Source organism: Stegostoma tigrinum, chromosome 47 (assembly GCF_030684315.1).
Source record: "Stegostoma tigrinum isolate sSteTig4 chromosome 47, sSteTig4.hap1, whole genome shotgun sequence".
NCBI classification, from domain to species: Eukaryota; Metazoa; Chordata; class Chondrichthyes; order Orectolobiformes; family Stegostomatidae; genus Stegostoma; species Stegostoma tigrinum.
The window spans coordinates 220,640-239,719 of NC_081400.1; the positions used below are offsets into that span (position 1 = coordinate 220,640).

The window sequence follows — 19,080 nt, forward strand, 5'->3', positions numbered from 1 at the left end:
AAGTTTTTTTTTTCCACTCAGATTGAGAGCCTATAGAGTTCTCTGTCAGAGAAAGCAGTTGAGGCCAAAACACTGAATGTTTTTGATAAGGAGTTTGGTATAGTTCTTTGGGTTAAAGTGATCAAAGTGTATGTGGAGCAAGTAGGTACAAGATACGGAATTAAATGATCAGCCATGACCATATTAAATCGTGGAACAGGTTCAAAGCGCCAAATGGCCTACTGCTTTTTCTACGTTCTGTTTCTTCCAATCTGGTAATCCTTCTCTGAACTGCGTCAAATGTATTTACTTTTGAAGTGAGGTAACTGTAAGTGTATACCGCACTCAAGATATGACTCACCAGTGTCCTGCACAACTGAAGAACAGTCTCCAAAAATGAGGGAGGGTAAGGGGATTCTGAAATAAATAGAGCTGGGAGGGGAGGCAGATAAAGGTTATTTCAGAATCCCCCTCCCCCATTTCTGAAGAAGGGCCCAGACCCAAAATGTCAGCCTTCCTGCTCCTCTGATGCTGCTTGGCCTGCTGTGTTCATCCAGCTCTACACCTTGTTATTTCAGATTCTCCAGCATCGGCAGTTCCTACTATCTCTGAAGAACTATCTCCATAGTTTTGTATTCGGTTCCCCACACAATAAATGATAACGTTCTGTTAGCTGTCCTAATTACTTGCTGTACCTGCATCTTCAACTTCTGTGATTCTCACACAAGGTCACCCAGAGCTCTGCAGTTTCTAACCATTTAGATATAATTTATTTTGTTCAATTTGGAAGTAAGAATACAATTTCAAATTTTTCACATTATACTCCATTTGGCAGATATTTGCCCACTCACTAAATCTATCTGCCTGTTTGTCTCCCTATATGTCTCTTTGTCGCATTCTTTTGTCCTCTTCATGCTTTACTTTCCTCCTGTCTTTGTCATCAGTAGATTTGCAAACCATACCTTTGGTCTGTTTCGTTGTTAAGCCTCAGCTAGTTTAAAGTATGCCTTTTTAAGAGACATGCTTATGATGGCATTAACATATCAAAGCATACGACCTGAAGATATGAAAGCCTTTACTGTATCTTAAGTAGGGCATGGCACACTGATAGAAGCATGCTGTTGTTGGTTTTTGTTAGTATTAGCAGAATATTTTAAAATATTAAAAAGTTATTTCAAACACAAAGTGCCAGTGTCAGTAATATATATATCTAAGTACCATGTTACACATCTTGTGATATGGGAGCGAGCGTCAACACTGCTGCATCAGGCACAGATACTGTACTGGAGACAAAGCCCACACCACAGTAGGAGATCACCTTCACCCAAGTCACATAGTAACCCATTGAGGTCCCAACACTGTTTGCTGTGGCCAGCCATTACGTCTTACCATTCTCTCTGGTTTCTGTTAGCCAGTCAATCTTCTATCCGTGCCAGTATGTTAACCTTTTAAAACCATGAGCTTTTCTTTTCCACAAAAGCCTTTATCAAACACCTTCTGGAAACCCAAGTACAAAATAATCACTAGTTTCCCTTTTAACCTCAAAGATTCCAATAGATTGTTTAAACATGATTTCCTGTTCACAAGCACACATTAACTCTGCCCAATTGTTTTGAATTGTTTTTTAAATTCCCTTCCTTTTTGCCATAACAGCTTCTAAGATTTTCTCTAAGACAGATTTTGCGTTAACCCACCTGTAATTTCCTGCTTGCTTTCTCCAGGGTTCTGAAGGAATTGTACTTGACACCTTCTAATCTAATGCGACTTGACCTAAATCTAGGGGTTTGTGGAAAATTAAAACTAACGCATCAACTATCTCACTAATTACTTGTTGCAAGACCCAAGGATGAGGTCCATTTAAGACCAAGGACGTGTTAATCAGCAATTCCAACAATTTACACAGTCCTACTTCCTTGGTGATTGCATTGTCCAAAATACAGAAAATGACACTACACCACACCATGTTTCACCTTTGTCTATGCTACAAGCAACATTCTCAGAAATCTTGAGTTTATCAAAACATTATTTCCCTTTTATAAATCCATCCTGACTGTGCCCTATGTTGCCTTTTTTGTCTAAATGTTCAGTTATCATATCTTTTATACTAGAATTTTAACATATTCCCTTTGAGAGCTATTAAGCCACTAGGTGAATAGTGCTTCATCCTCCCTCTCCATCACCCTCTTAATCTCATTATTTGAGATGAGATGACTTTTTTGTTTCTTTCCAGAAGCCTTTCCAGAATTGTTTTTGGCAAAAGGGTAATACTTAAATGGGAGAGGAGAGGAGAGGAAGAAAGTTTCACGCTGGAGATGAAGTAAATGATGGAGGATGATGCGTTGAATACTGACAGTTGGAAGCTGCTTTTGTAGGGACTGGGTTATACCCAACCTAGTTACAGGCTGGCAACAACTAATATGAAGTGATAGCAAAACCTCCAAAGATACCATAGTCTATTTATGGTTTAAGTTGTGACATAACTATTTTTCATACCTGTCTTGAGTCCTAGATACTGTTTTCTTCTGCTTTTTACTGTCTGGCCATCCACTGAATGTAATCTAAATTATTTACTTGGTTATGTGTTAGCTCCTCCTACTCGTTTGGTGAAGGATGAATTTGTGCATGAGTGTGTGCAACTTGATAGACCACAAGTCATGTCGCATGCTGAAGAACATAGGCTTGAGCCAGTCAAACACCCAACTAACGCACGACCATCTTCTGAAACCTACGTACAGCCCCTCCCAGCTCCAGTACTTTCCTTGCCAGAGACTTCCAGAGCCACTGTGCACAGCTTTCCCAGCATTCCAATGTCATCTCCTCGTGAGTACATTGTTTAACTGACTACTCATATACTGTAATTCCTGAATAATTTTCTTCAAGTGCTAATGGATTAAATGCTATGGGCAAAAATCAGCAGAAATGCTTTAAAGATTTTGTCAAGCTGATATGTTATCATGATATGAGGTACCGCAGGATAGACACTGTTGAGAACCTCCACAGAGAGCTGCTGAGTGTGACTCTGAAGAGGTCAGAGCCAACTGAGGATATGGGGAATATACTTCTGATTATTGTAGAGAACTTTGTGACAGCTTACTTCTACTGGTTTACAATTAGTCAGTTCTGTATCATTCTGCCATTATAATTCATATAAATAGGACTAATTAAATACTATTAATATTCAGCCCAACTTCTCCTCTGTGCATTTTATTCAGGTATTTTTCCTTTATTGCATTCCAGAAATAGAAAGCATGTCCTGTACTGCTTGCTGTGTTTTGGAGTGGTATACTGAAAGTGGAACCCTGTCTCCTCACTCTGTCTCTGACTCCCTCTTGTGTGCTGTGTATGCTTGCCTGCTGCCTGTGTGTCTCTGCTTTCTATGTCTCAATCCTGGTGGGAAGAGTGCGCTGGTAATCAAGTGCCGTTATCCTAAGAGTGGTCACAAATGTATAAATGACCAACTAAATCACTGAGATATTTGACTTGCCTGACCCTGACTGCTGTCTGGGGCAAAAGAAACTCACCCCAGGTTTTTTAATGAAAGAAGAAAAAGCTCTTACTATAAATAAGCCTGTCTTTAAACAAGCAGTGAAGCAGATTATTACCTACTATGATGCAAACTTGAACTATATCCCCTCTAAAACCAAGCATACAATCTTTTAATTGCAACAAACAGTTCTGTAGAAATACTGTGGTGAAAAGGATGCAAAAATGAACAAATCGAAAATCTAAACTACGGGGGTGGAATGAGGTGGCTTTTTCATTATTCCTTATCAACTATACAATGATAGACAGCCCACAATTGAATAGCTGGTCAGTTGATCAACAGCTTTACTTGAGTTAGAAGTTCTTCATTTTGAAGTCTTTGAGTGTTTATTTGGCTGGCCAACAGAAGACAGCGAGTGGTAGTAGAAGGAAAATATTCTGCCTGGAAGTCAGTGGTGAGTGGGGTTCCACAGGGCTCTGTCCTTGGGCCTCTACTGTTTGTAATTTTTATTAATGACTTGGATGAGGGGATTGAAGGATGGGTCAGCAAGTTTGCAGACGACACAAAGGTCGGAGATGTCGTTGACAGTGTAGAGGGCTGTTGTAGGCTGCAGCAGGACATTGACAGGATGCAGAGATGGGCTGAGAGGTGGCAGATGGAGTTCAACCTGGATAAATGCGAGGTGATGCATTTTGGAAGGTCGAATTTGAAAGCTGAGTACAGGATTAAGGATAGGATTCTTGGCAGTGTGGAGGAACAGAGGGATCTTGGTGTGCAGATACATAGATCCCTTAAAATGGCCACCCAAGTGGACAGGGTTGTTAAGAAAGCATATGGTGTTTTGGCTTTCATTAACAGGGGGATTGAGTTTAAGAGTCGTGAGATCTTGTTGCAGCTCTATAAAACTTTGGTTAGACCGCACTTGGAATACTGCGTCCAGTTCTGGGCGCCCTGTTATAGGAAAGATGTGGATGCTTTGGAGAGGGTTCAGAGGAGGTTTACCAGGATGCTGCCTGGACTGGAGGGCTTATCTTATGAAGAGAGGTTGACTGAGCTCGGTCTCCTTTCATTGGAGAAAAGGAGGAGGAGAGGGGACCTAATTGAGGTATACAAGATAATGAGAGGCATAGATAGAGTTGATAGCCAGAGACTATTTCCCAGGGCAGAAATGGCTAGCACGAGGGGTCATAGCTTTAAGCTGGTTAGTGGAAAGTATAGAGGGGATGTCAGAGGCAGGTTCTTTACGCAGAGAGTTGTGAGAGCATGGAATGCGTTGCCAGCAGCAGTTGTGGAAGCAAGGTCATTGGGGTCATTTAAGAGACTGCTGGACATGCATATGGTCACAGAAATTTGAGGGTGCATACATGAGGATCAATGGTCGGCACAACATTGTGGCCTGAAGGGCCTGTTCTGTGCTGTACTGTTCTATGTTCTATGTTCTATTTACTCCAAGGGTGAGAAAAACAGAGAACAGTCTTTTCTTTTGTGTTTCTCAAGTTTTCAATGTTCTCTCAGATCGGTGACAAATTGTGACTTTAAAATTGAGACCTGTTGCTCGGCACCTTTTCAAACCAAAGACACCTTGTAACTTGTGATCAGAAATAATGAGAACTGCAGATGCTGGAGAATCCAAGATAACAAAGTGTGAAGCTGGATGAACACAGCAGATCAAGCAGCATCTCAGGAGCATAAAAGTTGATGTTTCAGGCCTAGACACTTCATCAGCTCTGATGAAGGGTCCAGGCCTGAAACGTCAGCTTTTCTGCTCCTGAAATACTGCTTGACCTGCTGTGTTCATCCAGCTTCACACTTTGACACCTTGTATCTTGAATCATTTTCCCACACAAAAGTATTAAATCAAACTTTACCAAAAGTGTCATGACCTGGTGTAACCAATAAATGAACACTAAATAGTTACACCTTTGATTTGCAAGTTGTGATTTTCAAAGAAAAAACTCGATACATTCTGTGCAATCCAGCAGTGTCCAAACTTCCATAAATCCCAGTTTATATTTAGAAAAATACATGAAGTCTTTAGAGTCACAGAACATAAGAAATAGATCCAATAAGGCCAGTCTGCCATTCAGTGAGATTACCTACATCAACACTATTTTCCTGCAGTATCCCTGTATCCCTTGTTTTTGACATCCAGAAATTGGGCAGTTTCAATTTCGAACAAACCCGAGAACTGAACGTGTGCAGTCCACTTGGGCAAAGAATCCCGTCAGAGAGCGAGGAAATTTTTCCTTATCTCTGTTCTAAATTAACTGTCTGTTGGATCTGAGATCCCCCTGTTTCTGAACGCACCTCCAAGACAGGGGAAACATGTTCCTTCACTTCTCCTCGAGTTGATTCATGTATGAGCAAACAATAGCAGAGGAAAACCCTTCAATCCCTTGCTGCACTGGCTATCATCCGATAAAGTCATGGCCTTAACTGTACTTTTTTGTCTGCCTTAAAATTTTTGACTCCCTTGTCAATTAAGAAACTATCCCCTTACCCCCACTGTTGTGTGGGAAAGAGAGTTCCATTGGCGAATGATCTTCCAAGGAAAACCAAGTCTCATTATTTCCATTCCGATGGGAGACTCTTATTTTAAAATTCTGTCTTCTGGTTCTAATCCCTTCCATAAGGAGAACTTGCCTCTCAGCTCCTAACCTGTCATATCCCCTCAGGATTGTGAACTTTACAATAGGATCAACTCTCGTTTTTCTAAATTCTGAGTACAGACCAAATTGGTCCAGCCTTTCCTTTAAGAATCCACTTATCCCTGCAGTCAGTTGAAAATCCTTCTCTGAGCTGCTTAGAATAAACCCTATTCTTTCTCAATTTAGGATATTAAAGCTGTCTGCAGTCCTCCAGATCCAGTGTCTCATGTCTGTACAATTGCAGCAAAATTTTCCTTCTTTGTTAGCTCCATGTTTTCTAATCACTGCTGTACCTGCATGCTAACTATTTTTTAAGTGATTCACGCACCAAGGCACCCAGATATCTCTATCTCACTGTTGTGTCGTGTCTCTACATTTACTAACATACTACTTTTTTATTCTTCCTGCCAAAGTGTTCACATTTCTCCACATTATACTCCATCTGCCAGTTATTTTGCCCACTCACTCAGTTTGTGGACTGTTAAGTTCTCGTCACAACTTACTTTCCCACCTATTTTGATGTTATCAGCAAATGTATCAGTCTTCAATTTGGTGTGTTCATCCAAATCATTGATATCAATTATACATAGTTGATCCCAGCAGCAGTTTCTTTATTCCTCTACTCGCCAAGATAAAAATGACCCACTTATCCCTAATACCTGCTTTCTGTTAACCAGTCTAGACATATACTAATATGTGACTGTTTACTCACCAAACAAGATTTTGAGGTGGTAATGTACAATGTGGCAACTGCCTTTTGGAAATCCAAGTACACCAAAACTACTTTCTTTGGTACTTCCTCAAATAACTGTACTAAATTGGTGAAGGATAATTTTCCTTTCACAAAATTGTGCTGATTTCAATTGCAACAAGATTTTCTAATTGTCCTGCTGCTCTGTTTTCCTGGTTACAAATGTCAGCTAACCAACTCATTGTTTCCTCCCTTCTATCTCCCCTTTTTTTGAACACAGGAGTTATGCATGATATTTTCCAAACTGTTGACACTTTTTCCAGAGTAAAGGAATTTTGGAAAATTTCAACCCCAAACCATCTGCTATCTCCGCAGCTACTTTTAGGACCCTGGCATGCAGGCCACCATGTATGGAGACGTATCAAACTTTAGTTCTCATTATTTTCTCAGTATTTTTCCCCAGTGATTAAATGTTTTACGTTTCTTGGTACCTTTCATCTCTTGATTTACAAGTATTTCAGAGATGTTACTTGTGACTTCTAGCGTTGAGGAAGTGATGGCCTAGTAGTATTATTGCTGGACTGTTAATCCAGAGACCCAGATGATGTTCTGGGGACCTGGGTTCAAATCCTACCAAGGCAGATGGTGGAATTTGAATTTGATAAATATCTGGAAGTAAGAGTCTAAAGATGACTGTAAATCCATTACTGATTGTTGGAAAACCCATCTGGATCACTAATTCCCTTTAGGCAAGAAAACTGCCATCCTAACCTGGTCTGGCCTGCATGTGAGTCCAACCCCATGACTCTGTGGGTGACGCTGAACTGCCCTCTGGGCAACTAGGGATGGGCAATAAATGCTGCCTGGGCAGTGACCCCCTCAACCCTTGAATGAATAAAGAAGACAAACCACAAAATATCTGAAAAATAAAACAAGGAGCTGCGATGCTAGAAATCAGAAACAAACTCAAATTGCTGGAGAACTGAATAAGGGTCACTGGACTCAAAACATTAATTCGGTTTTCTCTTCACAGATGTTGCAGAACTGCTGAGCTTCTCTAGCCATTTCTGTTTTTGTTACAAAATATCACCTCACATGCCCACCAGTTCCTTATTTGGGAAAGGAATAATGCATTTCAAATATCTTGATTGAAGAATTACTTGAATATTTAAAAGTTAAATACAAATGTAAGTAACTCACTTCTTGGTTCTCTCTCTTTCTCTCTCAGCTGCCAACAATTCTCTCATTCCTATGAATCCCAGTGAGGGTTTATTACAGATTGCTCCATCACTGCAACAGATGGCACCTCCCCCAACTCCACCTCCCCCTCCTCCTGTGCCCCCCAATCCATCTCAGCAAAATGGATATCCACCACCAAAACAGCCTTATCAGAGTAAGTACCCCTCCCTTCAAAGGGTCTTGGAAGTGAAAAATATTTGGCGGCATTATTTTTGAACTGTATCGAATGCTGGAATTTACAATGTGACCATTTACTAATTATGATCCAGTTCTTTCAGAAGCAGATTTGCTCATGTTTGCGATCGTGTAAAAGTTTTTTGAACATTTTAAAACCACTAGCAGCATGTGACAGCTACAGAGTTTTATCCAGGTCTTCTCTTTGAAGTAAAAACAGAAAATATTGGAAATATGCAGCAGCTCAGGGCACATCAGTGAAAAGAGAAGCAGTTAGCATTTTAAGTCGAATGCCCTTGTCAGTTCTGTCTAATGGACAGTGATCTGGTGTATTAGTTCTGTTCCTGTCCTCTCATGTTCCCTGATCTTCTGACTATTGCCAGCAGTTCTGCAGCAATCTTGACTGAAGCAGAATGTGTAACATGGTTGCTTGATAACTTGAGGACGACCCCAGTCACCAATGTAAACATGCACTGTATCCACTACCAGCGCAGTGAAGGCAGTTCGAATTACATGCAAGATGCACTGGAACAACCCACCAAGGCTCCTTTTGTCAGTTTCCAAACTGCAACTGTTGTTACTTACAGGGACAAGGGCAGGCAATGCAAGGAAGCAATAATCTGCAAGTTCCCCTCCAAACTAAACAGCTTCCAACTTGAAACTTTGTGTTTCTTCATGAACACCGTCGCTGGATTAAAATTCTGGAACTCCCTTCCTAATAGCATCTACACCAGATGAATTACAGCAGTTTGGGAAGACAGCTCACCACCTCATGGGCAAGTAGGGCTCTGTAACAAATGTTGGCCCTTGACAGAAAGACCCACATCCTATGGAAGAAACTTCATGAAGTGTTCTGGCTTTGTTTTGCTGAAATAATTTGTGGAAAGGTGTAATTCTGGTTATGTTTACTTCAGTTGCTACAGTTTTAAAGCTATGTTTTCATTCCATAGATACAACAGCAACTTGGACAGGCAGCAGCACAGCTGCTTATGCACCGAACATGGTGCCCCAGCAAAATGGGCATGGGCACCATCAAGCAGCAGTGCACCATGCCAGCCATTACTGTGAGTACATCCTGATGTCTGTGTCACATCTGAGGTACTTAGCTCAAACTCCGTCTCACTGAACTTTTCAAATCCAACCATTCATTACAAACACACCTTTCAAGTAGTCAGTCCTTCCACCCATTCTGCATTGCCCCATTATAGAAATGGCACTCTGTATAAGAACTTACCAGTAACTTGGTTTCCTTACAGTAGACTATATTTTATTTACTGTAGCTGCACATGGTTGCTATTCTAACAGGCGGAATTATTGAATTGCTGGTAAAACTGCAGATTATTTTTAAGGACTTATCCAGTGGAACTAAAAAATAAGAAAGGGGGCATTCACTTTGTGATTGTATTATATGCCTCCCAATAATTAGCGAAAAATTGAGGAGCAAATAGGTAGGGAGATCGGAGCTAGCTGCTAGATGGTAATTGTAGGGGATTTTAACATTCCAAGCATAGAGTGAGACTACTATAGCAATAAGGGTTTAAATGGGGAAGAGTGTCTAGTGTGTTCAGGAAAACTTTCTCAATCAATATGTAGGTGGACCTATGTAGAAGGGGCAAAACTCAAGCTCTTCTTGGGAAATAAGGCTGGGCAAGTGACTGAGGTGTTAGTGAAGGAGCTCTTTCTGGACCAGTGACCATCATTCTTTTAGTTTTGAAATACTTGTGGAAGAGGATAGGCCTGGTCCACAAGTTAAAGTTCTAAATTGGAGTAATGCCAATTTTGACAATATTAGACAGGGACTTTCAAAAGTTGTTTGGGGAAAGTTGTTAGCAGACCAAGGGACATCTGGCAAGTGAGAGGCTTTCAAAAGCAAGATAATGAGTTCAGGGCCAGCGTTTTCCTGTCAGTGAAAAGGGCGAGGCTGATAGGAGTAGGGACACTGGATGACTAGACATTGAGGCCCTGGTCAAGAAAAAGAAGGAGGCATGTATACGTAGCTAGGATCAAGTGAACCCCTTGAGTGATTGGAGTGGAGGAGTACACTTAAGAGGGAAATCAGGCGAGCGTGGAGGGAGCAAATCCAAAGAGATTCTGCAAGTATATTTAAAGTCAAAATAGTAACCAGGGAGAGAAAAGAGGCCCTTTAAAGATCAAAAAAATTGTCTGTGTGGAGCCACAGGAGATCCCCCAACGAATATTTTCTCATCAGTATTTACCATAGCAAAAGGTTTGGAGGCTAGGGAACTCAGAAAGAAAGTCCCAATTCCAGAAGAGGTGGTGCTGGAATTCTTAAAACACATATTGGGAAGCTAGCAAAGAAATTGCAGTGCTCTGAGGAGAGATATTAGTATCATTGACAGCCACAGGTGATTTGCTTGAAGACTGCAACGTGACTAATGTTGTGCCATTATTTAAGACAGACTGTAAGGAAAAGCCAGGGAACCTACAGACCGGTGAGCTTAATATCAATGATGGGTAAGATGTTGGGATTCTTAGACAGGATCTACATGCGTTTGGGAAAGCAAGGACTGATCAGGGAAAGTCAGTATTTCTTTGTGCGTGGGGAATTGTGCCTCCAAATTTGGTTGAGTTTCTTTATAGTGGTGACAAAGAAGAAAAATGAAGGCAGAGCGGTAGACATTGACTACATGGATCTTAGCAAGACCTGTGATAGGATTCTGTATGGTAGACTGTTTAGTAAGGTTACATCGCGTGGGATCCAGGGAGAACTAGCTAACTAGATACTGAAATTGTCTTAATGGTAGGAGACAGAGGGTGGCAGTAGAGGGTTGTTCAGACTGGAGGCCTGTGACCAGCAGAGTGCAGCAAGAATCAGTGTTGGGTCTGCTGATGCTCGTCATTTTACATAAATGATTTGGATCAGAATTTAGGAAGCATGGTTAGTAAGTTTGCAGATAACCCCAAGACACCAAAATTGGTGATATGAGTGGATGGTGAAGAAAGCTGTCTAAGACTAAAACAGGATCTTGATTGAGTGGCCTGAGGAATGGCAGATGGAGTTTAATACAGATAGATGTGAGGTGTTGCTTTTTGTTAGGACAAACTAGGGCCGGACTTGCACAGTTCATGGTGGAGCCCTGGGGAGTTGAACGGAGACCTGGGGGTGTCGATACATTGTTCCTTGAAAGCAGCATCATGGTTGACAGAGTGGTGAAGGAGGCATTTGGCACTCTTATGGTGCATTGTGTACAGAATTTGGGGCACCATGTTATAGCTGTACAAGACGTTGAGGCCCCATTTGGAGCACTGTGTACAATTTTGGTTGCCCTGCTTTGAGAAGGAAGTTATTAAACTGGAAAGGGTGCCAAAAGATTTTCATAGGTGTTACTGAGACTGAAAAGTTGTAAGTAGAGGCTGAGGCTGTCTTCCCTGGAGAAGGGGCTAAAGGGTGACCTTATAGACCTTAAAATCGTGAGGGCATAGCCATGGTCTTTTCCCCAGGATAGGAAGTCCAAAACTAGAGGGCATTGGTTTAAGGTGAGAGGTGAGCGAGTTAAAAGCGACCTGAGGGATAACTTTTTCAGAGAAGTTAGTGCATATACGGAACAAGCTGCGAGAGGAATTGGTAGAAGTAGGTGCAGTTACAACAGTTAAAAGATCATTTGGACAGGGACACTGATAGGAAAGATTTAGAAGGATATGGGCCAAACACAGACTAAAGAGTTCAGTTCAGTTTAGAATACCTGGGCAGAGTGGATTAGTTGGGCCAAAGTGTCTGTTACATGTTAAGTGACTCTGACTGTTATCTGGAGGCTTAATGGTCAAGTGATCTTTCAGCAGGCTGATGTTTTCAGATTTGCAACATGCACAGTATTTTCTTTTGGCTTACTGTTACTTACAAGTCTATCTTTGATTCCAGACTATTTCACCTAGATGTTTTCCTTTGATGAATCAACTGTTTTGCTCTCTTGTTACCAGCTCATTTTTGTGCACTAATGTGTTATATTTTTGGGCTGCCTGAAGAAACCAACTTGGTCATTACTTCAATGTCAGTCGTGGCTCAGTAGCCAAGAGGTGAATTGGTTTGGTGTTTTCCTTTTAGGCAGAGAGATTTTGGGTGGCTTTTGTGGCACAGTAGTACTATCTCTACTTCTGGGCCAGGAAGGTTAGGTTCAAGCCATACTTGCTCCAGAGGTGTGGCATGACCTGTGCGAACGGATATTTGAAAATACTGAGGCAGAGTAGTTTAATCTGTGATGACCCACTTCCAAGGCAGGTGGAACTTGAACCCAGACCTGCGACCCAGAGTTAGGAAGATTGCCACAACAAGCAGTTACTATTATTACAGGGTTGAGAGAAATCCAGAAAATTACCCTTGCGTGTTTATTTCTTGATGTGAATCTTGTAAATCTTAGTGATTACATTGAGGGTGGGCTCTTTGCCCGTAGGGAGGCAGGGAATATTGAGAAACTAACTTTTTTGCTCCATCTGAATTATTTGCCCATAAATTTTCAACTTTAATGTATATTGCTTTACAAAGCCTTCTAATGCACACGCTGAACTGTCATATGATCCCTCAGGTCAGGCATCACAGTCAGCAGTGATACCCTTCCTCTTGCGTCACACTGCCTCAGCCTCTCAACCACGCACGCCACACAATGGTGAGTAAACCTTATCCTGTCACTTTTGAAATCCTGGAAGTGTACTTGCAGAAATGTTACCATCGTTAGTTGACTACTTTTCCTGCTTTTAGCAAAATTAACAGGTTTTCAATAAATTGGGCATGGTCTTATATTTGAAATTGACTTTTTTTAATTATTACTGTAAGAAAGCTTTCATTATCACCTCAGCAGAAACATTGCACATCTGATAGCTGAGTGTATTTTCAATAGACACTGTGGAATTAGCCCAGATTATGCACTCAACTCTTTGGGGTGGGCGCAAAGCCGTAGCCTTTCTAACTCAGCATGAGAATCACTGTGTAGATCATGAACAACACCAACAATTAGTATTGATCTGTAACGAGAGGAACAGTGGGTGAATGAGACTGCATGACTTGGTTGAATTGGATGGCCTGAAATGCCTGGCGAATGAGAGCTTTTAACCAGGTATCTATTGTAATCAACGAGTCTGGCAGTGAAGGTGTGGATGAGGGTTTTAACAGCAGATACTCCTAAGTTTGAAGTCAGCTATCGTTATCAAAATAGCTGCTTTGCAGTGCCGCTACATCTTTTTTGCCTTGTAAACTTGCATTTCCCCCTCCTGAACTGTAACCACCTTGGAAAAAGAGGTTTAACTAAAGGCTTTATTTGGTTTGGCAGCATTATTTACCCCTTGCTTGAGAGGACTATGAAAGATGTTTAGCAGAAAAGATGGCTGAGAAACAGTACAAAATGTTGAAGAAAATTGTTCGTGCCTCAGTCAGCAACAATACATCTTAGTGAGGAGGAAGGGTTCTAGGAACGGTATAAACCAACCACAATAATCAAGGATGTCAAAGATAATAAATTGATGGAAAAACACAACGGGTTTTTTTCCTTAGGGTTTTGGAGGCTGAAGTGACCTTCTAGACATATGAGACATGAGGGGCATGGATAGGGTGAATAGCCACGGTCTGTCTCTCCCCACCTCCCCAAGCGTAGGCGAGTCCAAAACTAGTGGGCATAAGTTTAAGGTGAGAGGGGCAAGATTTAAAATAGACCAGAGGGGCAACCTTTTCAAGATGAGGGCAGTGCAGATATGGAATAAGCTGCCAGAGGAGGTGGTGGAAAAGATACAATTGTGTCATTTCAAAGGCATCTGGACATGAATAAGGAAGGGTTTAGAGGGAAATGGGCCAATGCTGGCAAATAGGACAAGATCAGTTTAGAATATCTGGTTGGCGCAGATGAGGCGAACTGAAGTGTTCGTTTCCACGCTGTATAATTCTGACTCAAATTGGAGAATAGGGAAAATAATATAAAATTACAAAAAATGACCCAAAAATAATAAAAGCAGAAACTATGACCATAAAATAGCAAGAAATATAAAAATGAAAAGTAAAAGTTTCATTAACTGTATAAAAAGGAAGAGAGACCAGAGTCAGTATAAGCCCCTTAAAGAATGAGGCTGGGGAGATAATAATTGGGAATCAGGAGATGGCAAAAGAATTGAATGAATGCTTTGCAAAAACTTTTAGGTGGAGGATGTTAATAGCATTCCAAAGGTACAAAATAATCCAAGGGTATGGGGTGAAGTTGCAATAAGTACACTATCACTAAAGAGTAAGTGCTAGGGAAACACGTAAGGCTAAAGGCTGCTGAGTACCTTGGTCTTTTTGTGTTGCATCCTAAGGTTTTAAAGGAAATAGCTACAGAGATATTGGATGCACTGGTAGTAGTCCTCCAAGAATCCTTAGATTGTGGAAATGCCCCAGAGGATGAGAAAATTGCCAATGTTAATCAAAATAGGGTGGGAAGTGAAAATTCGGTAACCATAGACCAATTAGCTTAACATGCTATCATGTTAAACTCTGTTATAAACAATGTAATAGCAGAGCAATTAGAAATCCATAACATGATCCAACAGAGTCAACATGACTTCATGAAGGGAAAAGTGGGGCTGACAAATCTTAGGATTCTTTGTGAAGGTGACAGGTGGGATAGATAAAAGGGAGGCAATGACTTTAGTGGTGTTATTGCTAGAATATTAATCCAGAAACTCTGCTAATACTCTGGGGAGACTTGTTCGAATCCCACCAGCAGATGGTGGAATTTGAACTCAAAAGAAAATCTGGAATTAAGAATCTACTGGTGACTACGAAACCACTACTGATTGTCAGAAGACCCCATCCGGCTCTTTAATGCCCTTCAGAGAAAGGAGTCTGCCATCCTCACCCGGTCTCGCCTGCATGTGAGTCCAGACTTTCAGCAATGTTACCACATTGGGCACATTGACTGTCAGCTGTCCTCTGAAATGGCCTAGCAAGCCACTGATTTCAAAGCCAGCTAGAGATGGGCAATAAATGCTGGCCAGCCAAAGGTGCCCATCTCCTGTGAGTGAATAGGAAAGAGAGAACCAGTTGATGTATTTGCATTTCCAGAAGGTGTTAAAGAAGGTACCATGGATAAGGTTACATAATAACCCAGGAGTCCATGGTGTTGGGGGCATTATATTGGCAAGCAAAGATAAGCGAGTAACAGATAGAAAACATAATTGCAATAAAGGGGTGGGGCACATTTTTAGGATGGCAACATGTAGTTCGTGGGGTGCCACAGAACTCAGCACTGGGGCCACAATTATTTGCAGTGTATTTAAATGTCTTCATAGAATCCTTCGTGTGGAAAAAGATCATTCAGTCCATTGAGTCTGCACCTTCCCACCGTTGAGCATCACGAAGACAGAGAACCCCGCCCTATCCCCGTAACCCCACATTACCATGGCTAACCCATCTTGTCTACACACACCCCTGGACACTACAGACAAGTTAACATGACCAATTCACCTAACCACCATATTAATGGACTGTGGAAGGATACTGGAGAAGCCAGAGGAAACCTACACAGACATAGGGAGAACATGCGCACTCCACACAGACAGTCACCTGAGGCTGACATTGAACCTGGTGCTCTGAAGCAACAGTGCTAACCAAGGTTTTGCCCAAAGATGCTGATGTAAATGTGGGAAGTGAATGTGTTGTAGCCAGGTTTCTGGATCACATACAAATAGGTGGGAAAGCAAGCAGTGAAGGTGATGCACACAATCTGGAAATGGATATAGACAGATTAAGTGAGTGGGGGGAGAAAACTTAATATAATGGAGGAAAATGCGGGGTTACATACTTTGGCAGGAAATTAGAAGAGCTAAATATCTTTTAGATGGCAAAAGACTGTCTGAAATACCCTGTGACCCAGGCTTCTCAACCATTTTTTTAAAGAATTCCACAGGCTCCATATCTTCTAAAGAAGTTTTTCCTTCATCTCAGTCCTAGCTGGCCTACCCCGATCTTGAGACTACATCTCCAGCCTGGGAAAACATCTTCCCCACGTCTCGTCTGTCCAGCCCTGTTGAATCATTTATGTTTCAAATCATCATCACCACCAATGTCCCCCCCCCCCCAAAAAACCTTCTAAACTCTAACAAATGCAGGTCCAGTCCAACTGATTTCTGTTCACATGACTATCCTGCCATCCCTCGTATGAACCGACTGAACCTTCACTGCACTCCCTCTGTAGTATGTATATCTTTTCTCAGGGAGATCAAAACTTTGTGTACAACTGCAGTCAGACATCCCTACTCCTGGACTCAAATCCTCTTGCAAAAACCAAAGTACTAATTGCCTCCCTAATTCCTTGCAGCACCAATATGTCTACTTTCATTGACTGGTGTCCAAGAGCACCCAAATCCTTTTGTACATCCACGTTTTCCAATGAATCACCACTTACACTGGTGCATAATTTCACATTGAGCCACATTATACCGCATCTGCTATGTGTTTGCACACCACTCAACTCGCCTGAGTCATGTTGAAGCCTCCTTTCATCTTCCTTATAACCCATTTTCCTGTCCAGTTTTATGTCATCAGCAAAACAGGAAATATTGCATTTAGTTCCCTCATCCAGGACATTTTTACATATTGTGAACAGTTGGGATCCAAGCACTGAACCTTGTGGTACCTCATTGGTGATTTTCTGCCACTGGATGGGGGAGATGGAGGGGGAGAAAGAGAAGGACAATAATCTCAACCCATGTAAGTAATTTCAGAAATTTAAAGCAGGCTGGGAAAATAGACCAAGGCGAAGATCAGTTGGCATGGCAGACATTTTAATCAGATATTTTGTAGTGCTCAGCAAAAATTTATTCCAGTTAAAAAGAACTTTGAGAAGGTTGAACAACTCCATAGTTAACAAATCCAGCCAAGGAGAATATTCAGTCACTAACTATGTCACATAAAGCAGCAGAAACTAGTGGGAGGCCAGAGGCTTGGGAATTTTTTACTAACTGTAGCAAAAAGAAAAGCTAACAAAGACTTGGAGTTGCCTTTGTTTTTTAATTCTGTTTCACCCTTATAGGGATATGTAAAAGCACCACCAGGTCTGAAGTTACCAGTTCCCTGCTGAGTCGGTAGGTGGGTGAGCAGGAGTAGTTGTCAACCTCTTATGATCTCCACCCTCTTAGTCTTTCTGTTTTGAGTTTCTTGAGTATCCCTGATTTTGTCCAGGATGATATTCCATGGGTTCACACAGGACTCTGCCAAACAGTTGCTGAATTTACATCCACGGTCATCTTTTGGCTGGAGTAGCAGTTCTGTTTTAGGAAAAGCATGTTGAAGTGAACAAGTTCAATAAGTACTTCAGAGTTCTGATCATTGTCTTGATGAGAAGAAGCTATGATTTTCATGGTGTTGCACCATGAAGAATTTCCAGATCAATGTGTATACCACTAGGGGACTTTAGATAATCGCCTTTTTGTCCCAATTAACAAATTCATTTTTCCGCACGAGTTGTTAGGAATTACAATTTGAATTTGTGAATTACAAGCTGAAAAGTATTTCAAATTCAGATTAACTTTGCTATAACCGCTGAGAGAACTTCTTAAAATTGGGAGCGCATAAGTGATTTTGAAATCATTGGGCTTTATAACTCTGGTCATTTATCACTCTAGGCTCTTCACATCACAATGGAGCATCCTATCAACAGTCGCTGTCCAACCATCCAGGTAATTCAGTCTTTCCAAGTATAGGTGGAATAAACAACGCAAACTGTTCACTTGGACTGACGTGTCTGCTGTTGTTTATACTTGGCAAGAGTCTTCTCCCAGCTCTCTTCATCAAACCCCATCAATATCTCCTTCTGTTTCTTTCTTTCTCCTTTTTGTATTTACATTATAGCTTCCCCTTAGATATGCCTATCATTTGCTCCGTATTTTCATAAATATCTTTCCTGAAGTAAGTAGACCAAAACTGCGCGCACACTTCAGTTGAGATCTAACCAAGACAGTCTTTATTGCGAGACAGTTGGAGTAAGACCTTAACTACTGTATTCAAATCGTCTTGTGATCGCCTTTAGCCTTCCTAATAGCTTGCTGTACCTGCACGTTATCTCTTAATGACTTGTCAACAAGGACACCTCGGTCTCTTCTTTATCTACACTTTCCAACCCCTTACCATTTAAGAAATGCTCTACACATCTGTACCTCCTACCAAAACAGGTACCTTCCACATTGTTCCATCTGCTGTCTTTGTGCCCAGTCAGGGAGCATGCCCAAACCTCCCTGAAGCTCCTGTTCATCTTTCTGCTTAGCTTGGTATCATCTCAAAATTGGGAAATATTGCATTTGTTCCCAGCTCCAAATTATTAATAAATATTGTGAATAGCTGGGACCCAAGCGCTGATCTTTGTCGTACCCCACTAGTAACCTGATTGCACAAGAATGATGACATTTATTCCTATTCTGTTTTCTGTCCATTAGCCAATCAATAATTCCTTCTTTTACCTCTCTTAATCTATTATCACTTAGCCAGCGTGCTTTAACTAGCTACCCAGCCTTCCATGGAAATGGAGTCATATAGTTAGAGGGTAATAAAATTCTACAGCATGGCAAAAGGCCCTTCTGCGCACTGTGTGCATCTGATCATCAAGTATCTATTCAATTCCCATTTTCCAGCATTTGATCTGGAGCTTTTCATGCCACGACGTTTTAAGGAGTCATCCATTTGCCTGCCTCTCCCACCTTTTTAGCGGTGAGTTCCAGATATTTGCCATCCTCCATGTGAAAGATTTTCCTCAAATCCTCTCCAAGTGTCCTGTTCCTTACGTTTAAAACTGTGCCCCTAGTTAATGACCCTTCTATTAATTGAAAAACATTTAGTCTGTGCCCCTCAAACTTTGAATCTTATCAAAAACATCTTGAAAATCTAAGTATAC

General features: G+C 41.3%; 1 protein-coding gene across 11 annotated transcripts in view; it reads left to right on the forward strand.

Annotated features, from left to right (window-relative positions):
• smad10a (SMAD family member 10a) overlaps nucleotides 1-19,080 on the forward strand; it is a 115,522-nt gene that overhangs the window by 61,429 nt on the left and 35,013 nt on the right. For all 11 annotated transcript variants that reach the window (XM_048525512.2, XM_059643061.1, XM_048525514.2 and 8 more), the window contains exons 5-9: nucleotides 2,566-2,799; nucleotides 8,031-8,195; nucleotides 9,166-9,279; nucleotides 12,757-12,837; nucleotides 17,819-17,872. In XM_048525512.2, the coding sequence (XP_048381469.1) occupies nucleotides 2,566-2,799; nucleotides 8,031-8,195; nucleotides 9,166-9,279; nucleotides 12,757-12,837; nucleotides 17,819-17,872 (648 nt within the window). The remainder of the gene's footprint in view (nucleotides 1-2,565; nucleotides 2,800-8,030; nucleotides 8,196-9,165; nucleotides 9,280-12,756; nucleotides 12,838-17,818; nucleotides 17,873-19,080) is intronic.